This window comes from Bos mutus, chromosome 9 (assembly GCF_027580195.1).
Source record: "Bos mutus isolate GX-2022 chromosome 9, NWIPB_WYAK_1.1, whole genome shotgun sequence".
NCBI lineage: Eukaryota > Metazoa > Chordata > Mammalia > Artiodactyla > Bovidae > Bos > Bos mutus.
Window position 1 is genome coordinate 42,587,608 of NC_091625.1, and position 13,704 is coordinate 42,601,311.

Sequence of the window (13,704 nt, forward strand, 5' to 3'; positions counted from 1 at the left end):
AGCCAATATGTACTGAAAGTTACTATGTACCAGGCACGTTAAATGTGTCATCACTTTCAATCCTGACAGTACCCTTTGAGGCTATTACCTTTTAGTATCACATTTTACAGATGAAGATCCGAAATGCAGAGGTCCATGAGGCACAATGGTGATCCAATATGATATGATGTCAGATGTGTCACCATAAATGTTAAGCCTTTGTGCCCATGATCCTTCACTATACCATCAGAGCAATATGGTATAAATCAGACAAAATTCTAACTTCCAGGAAGACTGGAGAGCCCATGTTCCTGATGACTACAATACTGACTATCCTTGTTCTTCCTACTGAATTTAAGCTCCTTCAGGGAAGGGACTGTCTTTCTCTATTTCTGTCCCTTACAAACACTGTCTAGCATAATGCCTTATACATAGATGCTCAGTAATGTCTTCTTAACTGAACTCTGAATTAATACAGAGCAGTTCTGCTTAGAGGTAAGATCCAACTCTTATAATCCACCTCTCTGCCTCACAAGGAAATCAGATGGACAAAGCAGCCCACAGAACTGCCCAGCATCTCTCCTCTCCACCAGCTCTATATACAAGGCCACAAAACTAAAATAGTTTTCACCTTCTCCTTACACTGGCATTGTAAATGACCAGAAAGAATTATTTCCTGATGCTATTTCTATTTAGCCTCCCAACTAAGGGGCTTCCCACGTGGCTCAGTGGTAAACAATCTGCCTGCCAATGCAGGAGACGCAACAGATGCAGGTTTGATCCCTGGGTTGGGAGGATCCCCTGGAGGAGGAAATGGCAATCCCCTCCAGTATTCTTGCCTGGAAAATCCCATGGACAGAGGAGCCTGGTGGGTTACAGTCCATGGGATCTCAAAGAGTCAGATATGACTTAGAGACCGAGCAGACACCCGTGCACACACGTATGCACTCCCAACTAAGGGCATCTCCCCCTTTCCTCTGCAAAACTGCCACCCTCAACAGCCTAAGGAAAAGCCAAAAGGAATCAGACTGTCTAGGTAATGATCCGTAATCTGGAGCTAAAGAAGATAGGCTGCTTTCCCCTTCCCCTTTCAGACTTCCTAAACCTAGTTTCTTTCCAACCAAATTATACCACACTGGTTTCTGCACATCTTTGACTATATTTTGACCTTATTCCTGAATACACTGACGCTCTCTGTATTCTCTGAACTGCTCCGAAGAACACTTGGGCTCAGTTCTTACCTAAGGTGCTGCTAGGTCTTACCCAAGGTGGCTTTCATGAACTGAGTGAGTACTGACTAACAAGAAGGTATAAGCTCCTGGTATGATCGAGGCCTTCCTCCCATTCTGGCTCTTAATCCAACTCCAACCATCAGTATGAGCATTTTAATAGGGGAAATAAGAAGGACTTCCAGTCCCAAAAGAATGAAGCAATAATGGTAAAGGGATCAGCAACAGAGTTGTAATTTAGGACAAGTGTTGGTCACCAAAGCTGGCTCTAAATGCTGCCTCCTCTGGGCTCTCATAAGCTATGTTGCTGTATTGTTTTTGATTTTTAAAGATTTTTTTTTGGACCATTTTAAAAGTCTTTATTGAATTTGTTACAATACTGCTTCTGTTTTACGTTTCAGTTTTTCTGCCACAGGGGTCTTAGCTCCCTGACCAGGGATCGAACCTGCACCCTTGCATTCGAAGGCAAAATCTTAACCACTGGACCACAAGGGAAGTCCCCCGTGTTGTTATATTGTTCAGGGAAGGGATATGAATTCCCCACATTGTCTTTTACTGTAAGTTATTTGCTTTGGTCATAAGCTTAGACAGACCAGCAAAATACCCTGAGGAGTGTGTGTGTGTGTACACATCTATTTATGAAGTGGTAGATGGGGCCACAGTGAATTGTGATATATCAAATAATATGCACATTTTATCTTATGTCACTCATCTTGACAGCCTTGCATTTTCAAAACTAATAAGAAAACATAAGGAAACTGCTGCACAATCACCAAGCAAGGAATCTTGGCCACCAAGCTAAACATCTAGTCATTTGTGTTGCACGTTAGGTGTGAAGGCACACATCATAGTTTGAGGTTTAAATGGGCAAATCAGTACCTACAGGAAATCGACAGTTGCGTGGCAAATTTTTCTTTCAGCCAATGCTTTCTTTGTCAGTGCCTTCTGATTACACATACTTGTGCATTCTAGGCATCGCTTCTACTTTGCTTTTGTTTAGGTTACTTAATATTCCTCCTCTTCCAACAAGCAGAGACTGGGGGTATGGGAAGGAGGGCAGAGATCATCAACGGTCAGTAACAGAGTCAGAGGCTATGTCCTGTCTCCCTGGCCAGGACACTTTCTGTCAGGAGCTGTGGGCCAGAGGGTTAACCTTCCAGCCATGTGTCCCTGATCACCTGGGAACCCAGAATAATCCATTCCCTTGACGCTTTCTCCCAAGAGCCATCATCATCCCTCAAAGAGCTCCCCCACTTTCTAAACCCACGCCTGTTATAGTGAACTGCACAGGAGGGCAGACTCACCCTCAAGCTAAGAAAAGCCCTCTGGACCAGGGCTTGCAATCTTCTTTTACAGTCTTTTAAATTTGCCCTAAGCTGCACTGAGAAAACTCCAAGGACTTCCTCTCTTATGAAGGAACAAATCTCTTTCACAGAGAAGCATAACTTCTCAGAGATTCATAACCAGCCAAACACCATCGCTTCTCTTGCAGCTGAAAAAAATTACGTTTCTCCTTGGAGAAATAAGCTCACTTGTTTTTTCACTCTATTAATTTTTTTCTCTTATCACAAGAAATTATGGTGACCAAAATAAAGTATTTCTAATAGCTACTAGAAGGACAAAGATTGCACTGATTTCTCGAAACTACTGGCAATACAATACTCTATTTAAGCACATCAATGACTAAACATATATTTTCTCTAAAGATAGCTGGAAAAGATGTTCACATGTATGTTTTACTTTCTCCAGTATAAACTGACCACAGTCTGGACTCAAGCACATTTGTTTTTCCAGTAAATAGGAAAAAAGTAAAATATGGCATATTACTATACACAGTATCTCTAAAAATAAGCAAGCTATCCCCAAAGCATTTTAATACCAAAACACAGAATAAATGGCCCCTATGGTCTTCTGCTAGAAAACCAGAGTTACAGAGTGAAACATTAAAATGGAAATAAGTGAAAAGGGTTTCCCCGAAATAGGTAACACTAGCAACCCTGGAAGTTTAAGAGCCCTAGGATAAAATACGAGGTGAGTTAAAATTTCAGGAAAAAATTTCATTTATAAGCAGTAAATTTGCCTGCAGATTGATTGGTCAAGGGACGACACACACAGTAAGTGATGCTACCGTAACCATGCAGACTGTGGAGGGGGAAGGAGTTTCTTACTGTCAACATCTAGCTACTGTGGCTAGAACGAGTAAGAACTGTATTTTCCTCTCTTCTCCTGCTCTTTGGACATTTTATTTTTAATGAATAGTTGGTATCAGAGCTAAGTCCAAAGACTCTTACATGTGCGATTTCCTAATGTGTTCCGCCAAAAAACTAAACAGAAATGAGACTACCTCAGAATCTTACAAGTGAGCATCCTCATTCTCTTTCAGTGTTTTCATTTAGTTGGAGCAAATGTTTTGCTTTAATGCAATTGAAAAGAAAAGAACATTTAGGGACAACATAGCTAGATTCCTCATAAAGCTTCATTTTCAAAAGCAGTGTTTGAACCTCTAAATAAATGACAATTCATTCTCTGTTTACTTTAGGTAAACAGAAAATGCATTGCGGAGCACTCGTTTTCAAAAGCTAATCAAGAACATTAGGTCCCAACAGATTCATTTAATAGAAATATAATAGGCATTCCTGCTCTCTTTTCATCTTGTCTCACTGTAATGCTAAAATGAACAGCAAATTAACCCTGCGTTGGAACAGAGTCCCTGTCACAGCTGAGATCCTCTCTCTCACGACTTGGAAACATCCCCGCATCCTGTCGCTGCTTTGACTTCTACATAGGAGAGACGAAAGCGCCTGATTGAGTTTGGCAAGAGAGTGCAGGAATACTTGAATTCTAAAGGGAGTACTGCGTGTCAACTCTGCTATCTTTCCTAGCAGAACAAAATATTACCATGTTGTCGCCTAAAATAGTGTACAATTAGGAAGTAGGAGGAGGGAAGGGGGAGGAATTGTTGTGTTTTTTTTTTTTTCTCTCTCCAAGCTTACATATATCAACTGTCTTTCTCTATATTTTTAACTTTACTAGCCATTCTCCAAATGGCTGCTAATCAACTACTACACAGAACAAACTAATAAAGACAGGGCCATCCAAGCTCTATAATCAGATATAAAAGATGTGCAAACAATTTGAGATCTTATACTTCATATTCAGTGATATCAGAATTAGCAGTAAGAACTCTATACAGAAAAACTATAATACTTCAAAAATTATGTAATAATGAACAAACCCTTTCAAAAACTGTTTTCACTGTGCTAAAGTAACATTCTAGACTTGTTGTAAGTATGTTATTCTTACAAGTAGTTCGCAGTTATTCTTGAAGGCAAGCCTTGGAGTTTCCTTAGCATAGTGCTGCTGGGGAAAATTTTCAGCATGTCCATCTTCATCTCTAGCCTGAAGGGAAATATAATGGCCTATTTAGGGACTTACAAATAATGGAAGAAAAAAAAGCTAAAAGCATAACAGCTCAGATCATTAAACAAACGGGAATCCAGAAATCACAACATCATTAAGAAATTTGTTTAAATACGCAGTACGCCTTTTAGATATCAAAATTTGGGATTTATTTTTCTTCACATAGTTCAGTTTGAACATGCAAATTCATTGTGGTGTAATATTTTAAATGACATGAAACAAAACAAAATCAAATAATTTTGCTGAAAATTACCACCACTTCAGACTTCCAGTGACTTTTTTTTGCACATTTAGGATTATATGACATACATACGTGTTTAAACTTTTTGGCATGCTTAAGCAATCTGTAGATAATGCACTTTAAAAAAATTCTAATAGCAAGGCCATAAGAAAAGCAATTTGCATAGTTATATTTTGCATTGTCATACTATTAGAGATAAACTGATTCCCCTCAATTTTTAAATAAAGATCTGAAAGGAGCAATGATCTAGTAAGAACAATGATTCTTAAATCAAATGCAGTAAAAAAAAAAAGATTTAATTAAGAAGCTGCATTAAAAGTTACTGGTTATTTTCATCTACACTGTTAATTAAGAAAGCTGAAGTTTAAATGGAGACATTAACAGAACCCATTAGCAATACCCCTTGCATACAGTCTTCCCTTTCTAATCTCCATCAGTTTCTGGTTTGGAGTTGGAGAGAAGAAAACGGTAGGTGAAAGGAGGCGTGTCCGCAGCGCACTCATTAAACCATCCATTTGGGTGACACTTGCACTCCGCTCTGCTCTCCTCTTATCGCAGCCCTAACTGCTCTCTCTTTCCTGGCCCTTCTGAAATTCACAGCTGAGCTGTCTCCCTCACATATGGCTTGCATATAATTATGCATATTCCATTTTGCACTGCATTAAAATGATGAGCTCCTGGCTCCCTGCCAGCTGATTTTAAAAAGCCCAAGTGAAGTAGGAAAAAGGAGAGAAACACAGGGAGAGCCGCACAGGAAGCAGCAGGTAGTTCTGTCTGCTGTCTCTTTAGATAAAATGTATGTCTGGCACCGGGGGAACAGCTGAGAACTACCTGTTGTGATGTATGGATTGAGGGGGAGAAAACAATGAGCATACGTCGGCACAGAGCGGTGGCAGCGCCGAGTAGTGTTTCTCTGTTAATGGCGTGAAAGCTGCCCCTGACAAGCACCACTCAGAGCTCTCAGCTAGACTAGGGATTGTCATTTTAGAAAGGGATCCCTATTCTGTACATTTTAGAAGGGGCAGCTTGTCTTTAATAAAGGCTTCTGCTATTTATTGCAGGGAAGGAACTGATGGAATTTGCAAGTGGACTATCATGGTAGGAATACTGGGATTACAATAAGTATTTTTGAGATTTACAAACATCTCTGGGATTTTGTACCCTTTACCTGTACCTTCCCTCCCAACCCACCACCAAATCAGAGTAAAATGAAAATGTAGTTGCAGGATTGGACTGTGTGTGACAAAGAAAAAAGTGTAAGCGTGCTCATGCCCAGTGGCTATCAAGGCACTGGAACCAATGATATTTCTTCTCCCAGCATCAGTCCTACTTTGCAGCTCCATCAGAGAGTAAGCCAATAGAGCCTTAAACGGGGCCCATTTAAGCAGAGTGTAAACATAAAAGGCAGCAGTATAAAAAGCAATAAGATGCCAATGGGTAGCAAACACGTCAGATTCTTCTTAAGTGAGTTTTAAGGCACTCTGTAGAGCTACAGGTTTCCTGAAGGCAGAGACCACATCTATTTCATCTTTCTTAGCCTGCTACACCCAGCACTTACTTTCAGTCAGTGCTTAAACATTTCAGTGGTGAAAAAAACCCATACATGGATAGTAACTAGACCTAAGCACAGCTCTGTAGAAAAATGCCACCTCAAAATATGCTAAACTTGGTGGTAGGTTTATTATATTCCTGATGCACTATGATGCAAATGCTTGGAAACATACATTGCATATAGTTTGCAAGGGCTACTATTTACATATATATGTCTATATTCAATATATATGTATTTTGTGTATAAATATTCATAAGGTGGAATATGTTTATTATGCATGTACTATGTATACACATTCATACACACCAGATGCCTGGGGATATTTTCAACATTAGTGGCAAAAATACATTCATTCCACTTACATGTAAGGTGCTCACAATGCTTTTTCTGTTTTTAAAGGACAAAAAAAAAAAAAACCCATTAAGATTTGAATGTGCTTCGTCAAAGGGGCCACAGATTTTATATAAAGCCTCATAAATTATGAGGTTAAATAAAACATCAGGGGAAAAGAAAGGAAAAGGAGGGTTGGAATGATTAGGAATGGAGAGAGAAAGGCAGAAATTTGCTTCTTTACTAAGCCATGCATTTGCCTCTGCGTCACACTCCATGGAGCTTGGAACGGTCTGCCTCTGACAATCAACCTGATTCTTGAGTCTAAGAAATTCCATCCCCCGGCCATTCACTGTGTTTCCACCACACACCGGAGACGGAAAGCACGCAACATACTGGGAGACCCAGCACCATCACCCTCATGTGTGCACACAAGCACTCACACACCTCACAGGGAAGTAATCCCCTTTGAGTTCGCAAGTTTTTTTTAATGTAAAAGTTTAAATTACTTTTCAGCCTAAGTGAAATTAACTGAATCCATCTAAGGCAGTAGTTCTCTGCTCTGGCTACACAGTAGAATCGTCTGCAGTGGTTTTTAACATATTGGTGCCTGACCCCCACAATCCCACCATGTTTCCAAGATTCTAATTTAATTGGGCCTTGACATGGGTGGTTTTTGTTGTTGTTTTAAGCTGTCAGGTAACAGTAATGCACAGGCAGCCCAAGAAGCACTGATATAAGAAGTTTGCCTGGAGGGGAGAATTGAGAGGAGACCCTGAGTGAATTTGGATGGTCTACAGCCAGGCCCCAGGCCCTCTGGAGTGAACAGCTATGCAACACTAGGAAGATCCAGGATGTGGACCCAGCAGTGGGGCTTACTCTGAAGATTGAAGAGATTACATGGCTAGTTGTGGTGGGTTTGTTGCTAAATTGTGTCTGACTCTATGCTACTCCATGGATTTAGCCTGCCAGGCTCCTCTGTCCATGGGGATGTTCCAGGTAAGAATACTGGAGTGGGTTGCCATTTCCTTCTCCAGGGGATCGTCTCCACCCAGGAATCAAACCTGGGTCTCCTGCAGTGCAGGCAGATTCTTTACCAACTGAGCTACCAGGGAAGCCCCACATGGCTAGTTGCTTGTAAGCAAAAAAAAAAAAAATCCATTTATTTTTAGTTTCTAGTATGACAGTCTTGAAGACCTACTATACCTCATCCTCAAAAAGACCTTCCTGAACCTCACTAACCAAGTCAAATAGCTCCCATCTGCCTCTCTTAGGCCTGACACAGATGCACCCTTACACTGGCTGCTGTGACTTCTGTCTTCCCCACTAGACTTCGAGTTTCCTAAGGGCTTCTCACCATTGGATCTTTGGCCCCAGTCACTGACTAGAGCCTGGTAAGTGCTCTGTAGGAACAAGCTTCATTGTCATTCCATATCAACTATGGCAACATTAGATAAAACCCACTAGAACTTCCTTACCCTATATGCAGATTCACTTCAGTATGTTTTATAAGCTCTTATGTATCGAAGCCAGTGCCTTCTTCTGTATCAGCCCCATTTTGGGTGGCAGACAATGGCATAGCAAGGTGAGTGGACAGAGGGAGCCCCTGACCCCTGCAGGGAGGGTGTGCAAACACTGGAGTTTCTCGAAATCACTGCTAATGGTAATAACACAAGGCAGATCGACTTTCAGCTGGTTTTATTATTGTTCTTGAATTCTCTACAGACAGTGCCCCCTCTATTTGTCCGTCTCAAGGCAGACCACTGCCATGGGCTCTTAGCAACTACTGGGGCACAAGACCAATGTTGGTGTCTGAGTTCATTTTAAAGTGACCAGTTCACACAGAAGTAATGTTGACACGTCATGATGAACTAAGTCTCTCCATGTGTCTCATTCTCAACAGCTTTATTCTGACTAATATGCTAGATATTTATGCCAACTATGGGGAAAAGCAAACGGGAAGCTGTTTATCACATTTTACTACAAATGTGATTGTAAGACCAAGGATGCATTTTTGATCTATTACTCTCAGAAACCTTCACTTCTTGCCATTAAATAGAAATTAAGAAGTTCAACTAAACTGCAAAGGGATTTCCCCATCTTGCTGCCAGTCATGCATCTATTTTCATGCCATGCCTAATATTTGAATAAATAATAGATTATGTGAGAAGGGTTTCTCAGGTGATGCTAGTGGTAAAGAACCCGCCTGCAGACATAGGAGACATAAGAGACATGGTTTTGATCCCTGGGTTGCGAAGATCCCCTGGAGAAGGAAATGGCAACCCACTCGAGTATTCTTGCCTAGAGAAGTCCATGGACAGAAGAGTTGGTGGGCTATGGTCCACAGGGTTGCAAAAAGTCGGGACTTAAGGAACTTAGCATGCACGGATGTGAGAAACTTAAACTAATTGCCTCTCTATCTCAAACATCTCTGGCTTAAAGTACTCTTTAGTCACCTCTCTTTCCCTGTGAATCATCACTAATTTACTTTTTAAATATTGATTCTTACATATAGCAAACTTAAGTTCTCTTTCAAAGAATCCACTTCTTCCTTCGGTCTAGAGCCTTGGTATCATGTGCAGATCCAAGCAAGGTTAGCATTTTTTCTCCTGTGGAGGACTCCTTTAGAAAACGTGGAACATTCTAAAAACAACTCCACTACCTGCCCAGAAAAGTGAGATGTCTCTGACTCTATGAAAAGGTTAATACTGTTGCCATTTAAGTGGAAAGAAAACTAGGCTTCAGAGTTAATACCTCCCTGTGATGAATGGGGTTTTACACTTTCGTGTCATTGTGATTTCAGAATTTCTTTTGAAAACAAGAAAAGGTTCTGCCTAGAATCAGAGCTTGGGAGAGTGCTGCAGAGCTTCCAGACTTTGCTTTGCAACTTTTCAGCAGATGTAGCACATGTCAGCTCACACATGTGGTGTGGTGACTAGACTTGGGAACATCAAAAATAGTGCATCTCAAAGTTGTGGGAATAAGTTTAGAGATGAAGAGTTGTAGAGCAAAAAGAAATTATATTTTTATAACTAATTTTTGGAACCAGAAGCCATAGAATATGTTTTCAAAATTCAAAATAAATTAACTCTATCAGTTTAGCAAGAGAAATGGAATTTATCACGGGCCGACAACTTTCAAAAACCCTTGGAATTCATTTTCTGCTACGTCATTTCTGGTCCGTCCTTCCTTTGCTAAGTGTCTACACATGCTGTCCTGAGGAAGCTCAGCAAGGAATGACGGCAGCTGCCACACGGCCTTCCAGTGCGCTCTGAACATCCTGTGAACTTGATGTAAGCATCAGCCCAGTGTCTTCACCTCTCAGTGAAGTGCAGCCAGTGCCGGCCCTGGGCTGGAACAGCACAGGGAGGCCTCTGGAGTCACCGCCCAAGTCCTCATGACTGAAAGTCCATTCCCTTCACCTAGATTCCTGACCCTTACCTCATTTTACCAGGGCAAAACCAGACTCCATCTCTCCTCCCCACTTCTCCTGGAAAATCCGCAAGCATCTTGTAAGCCTTCATTCAGATTGCAGCTCCTTTAGGAACCGATCTGAGACCTCTTCCTCCTGGTCTAACCTCTCTGTGCTCTCCATATCCACTCCATCCATTGCACTGTACTATGACCATCTATGTGTTTGCCTTCCCCACGAATCTGTGTGGTCCTGTGAATAGACTGCAGAAACTGCGGTCTATTCAGCTGCAAGCTGTAAGAGCCTCATCTAGTTCCTGTCGTATTATAAAGGCCACATAAATGGAGAATGAATGAATGCGTTCCTATCCTTTAACCCTAACAACTGGACATTCTGCCTTGCACTGCAGTCCCCAGAGGAAGTGTTCTGCCCCCGAACCCAGAAGTACTTGCCATGTTGCGTCTCAGCCTCTGCTGGAGCTCTTTGATCACATCTGCCTCACACTTTGACCTCTCACTATTCCATGCACTTCTGCCCAACACACATCCCTCCCATGTGGTTAGACATCAGGGTCTTAGCTTACAGATCAGTACTCAATTTGGACTTTAGCCAATAATCCCTTTTCCCCACGTTTCTTTCCTCTACCGCCCACCCAGATGGACTTTCGCCTAAGAAAAATCAATCTAGCCTCTGGTCTTTGCCTACAAAACTCTCATCCCCAAAATTCTGTTCCTGGATTAACCAACCTGGTGCCTTGCTCTGTTTTTCTATCTCACCTAGTTACACTGCCCCAAGTCCATCCAGGACACCTTGGTGTAACTCACCCGGCTCAGGACTCCTGTCTTATCTTTCCAACCAGAATGGGCAGAGGCTATGCATTATGTACCAAGGCTCCATGCTCAGCGAGTACCTTGTAGAACAAGCCTATACATATATGTCGAGTGAGCGAGTGATAGTTGCTCAATCATGTCCTACTCTTTGCAACCCCATAGACTGTAGCCCACTAGGCTCCTCTGTTCATGGGATTCTCCAGGCAAGAATACTGGAGTGGGTTGCCATTTCCTTTTCCACATATATGTTGAATGGATTCATTAATCCTTCCCCTTCCTTAAGGCAAGGCCCGGAAGTGCGCTTTCTTCACTCTGAACTGCCTACATCGATGTAAGTACATATTCAAGTCACTGAATATCAGATGGCGGATGGGGCATGGACAGGATTGTGTATGCATGCAGCCTGGGCAGAGAAATTTCTCCTAGACTGGGGACTCCTATCTGGCCTCAGGCTCCCTGCTCTGCGACATCCCAGGCACCCAGAAACATGGGTGTGTGGAACCAGGCGCTCGCTCAACTCAACACTGCTCCTAATCTTTGCATCTGTATCCCTTGCCTTCCCTTTCATTAGCTTGTCACTGAAGACTGACTATGGGATCCTGCAATGACACCTGTTTTACTTTGTTCTTTTAACAAAATGTATTTAAATTCCCACTTAGCGTGTGGGCCAAGGGAGAAGCTGTTTTCCGCAGCAAAGTTCCTTCTAAGTCTCCATCCTCCTCAGCTGGCAAGCAGGGGGCTCTCTCCATCCCTCTTCAGGCTCCTCTGACAGCTCACACATCTCTGATGAATGAGATGGACTTATTTGCTGCAGCTATTTTTTCACTCCATACAAATCTTTATATATATCATAAATTTTTAATATCCAACTTGGAGTCTTCAAAGAATAACGGTAACAAACATGCAACACGAAGATAATGGGAATCGAATCATGTTTATGGCCTCCATGAGCATCGCCTTAAACGATGTCAGGTCAGAGCCACTCAGAGCCGCAAGCGTGTGAGGCTGTGGGGCTGATCTCCTGCCTGATTAATGGCTGCCCTCACTCAGGGGCCTAATGGATTGCATGACAGTTACGGCAACAGATTCCACATCAGCCTGAAATACAGCTACCACGTGGACAAAAATATATCATCCTCCATCCAGCATGCTTTTCAGCTGTGTCTGGAATTATCAGAGCAGTTGCTGAGTGGTTCTGAAATCCCTGTTTCTGCTTTTCATTTTTAAAATCTATTTTCCCTTTATCGAACAGGTGGCCCTTCAGGATTTATCTCGCACTGCTCTTTGTCAGGTCACCTGAGCGTCTTTGTTTGGTAAGAACAGCTTTTTCAAAGTGACCACAGGTAAGACTCAGCAATTGGGGCATGTGGCTTCTTCTTTTCAATTCTCAGCTAAAGCGATACCACCGTTACATCTAGGCAGCTTCTGATTATCCCAGGACCCTTGATCCAGACTCAATGACTGCTTCCCTCCCCCACCTCCAGCCTCTGGCCATCTCTTGCCTTTTGACTTTTCACTGCTTATTTGCATCTATTACCCTGGGACCCTAGAGGGGAAACAAAAGGCAGGGAAACACAGATAACACCATTTTGCTACCAATTGACCCCTATAAAATGCTCAAATAATTGAGCATTTCGGGTGGTTCTTTTATTCCTGTTCTTTGAAATCACTAGGCAAAGGGTCTGGACCCTGGTCTTTATATATAGCTCTCATGATGGACCTGAGAAATTAGAGAAAATGTGAACCAGGCAAGGACTGGAAGGAGACCTCAGGACCCCACCTGTAAGGCTAGGAAAGGATCCAGATGTTACGGGGGAAATTTACTATCCATAGGAAGTCTCCCCCCAAAACAACCTGGTCTCCAAGGGGAATAAGAAACACACTAGAAACAGACGAAGATACTGCTCTGGATAATATCAGGGATTAATAGGAACAGCTCACATTCCTGCAGCGCTAACGTACTCACCAGACAGCATTCTAAGTGCTTGATACATATTAACTGCTCTTACATACACACTCACACATACACCATACAAAACCTTAGGAGTTTTGTATCAGTATTAGTATTAGCCTCCATTTTTATATGAAGAAATTAGAGCACAGACAGATTACACAGTTTACACAAAGTCACACAGCTAACAAGTGGTAGAATCAAGATTCAAACCTAGGCAGTGTGCCTTCAGGGTGACCACTTGAAACTCTGATGCTCCACCACCTCTCTGCTAGTGACAAAAATGAATCAATACGGAATAACTTGAAAATACTAATGCCATTAATTTTAAAACATGTATTATTTATTATTAAGGGAATTTTTTTTTAAGTCTTTGGTTTAGCAGTCCAAGATTGAATACACCAAGGAAATTAGAAAATGAGGGTATTTAATGGCAGATACAACCGAAGAGGGAAGGATGGTCTGCAAAGACACTAGGAAAAGAAATCCAAGAGCAAGCAGGAGACAGTAATTCTCTTGCACAACCTGTGGCAGATGGCACTTCAAAAGCTATAAAATTAACCCTTAAAACAAACCAACCTCTTTAACCAAATTCTTACTAAATAACCTTCAGATGGTTGATCAGGACAGCTAAGTCCATCAATTCCAGAAGGATGCCCCCTGCAGAGTTCACTCAACTATTCAGACCCTTTAGTAATTTCCTTTGTGAATTTCTAAAAGCATTATCAATATCATCATATGATTTTTTATTAATCCCATA

At 41.8% G+C, this 13,704-nt stretch overlaps 1 protein-coding gene across 1 annotated transcript in view; it reads right to left on the bottom strand.

The window, feature by feature from the left end:
* The window catches only part of SOBP (sine oculis binding protein homolog), a 164,311-nt gene that overhangs the window by 64,167 nt on the left and 86,440 nt on the right, over positions 1 to 13,704 (bottom strand). Inside the window, 1 exon segment of the mRNA XM_070376515.1 lies at positions 4,512 to 4,607. Coding sequence (XP_070232616.1) covers positions 4,512 to 4,607 — 96 coding nt within the window.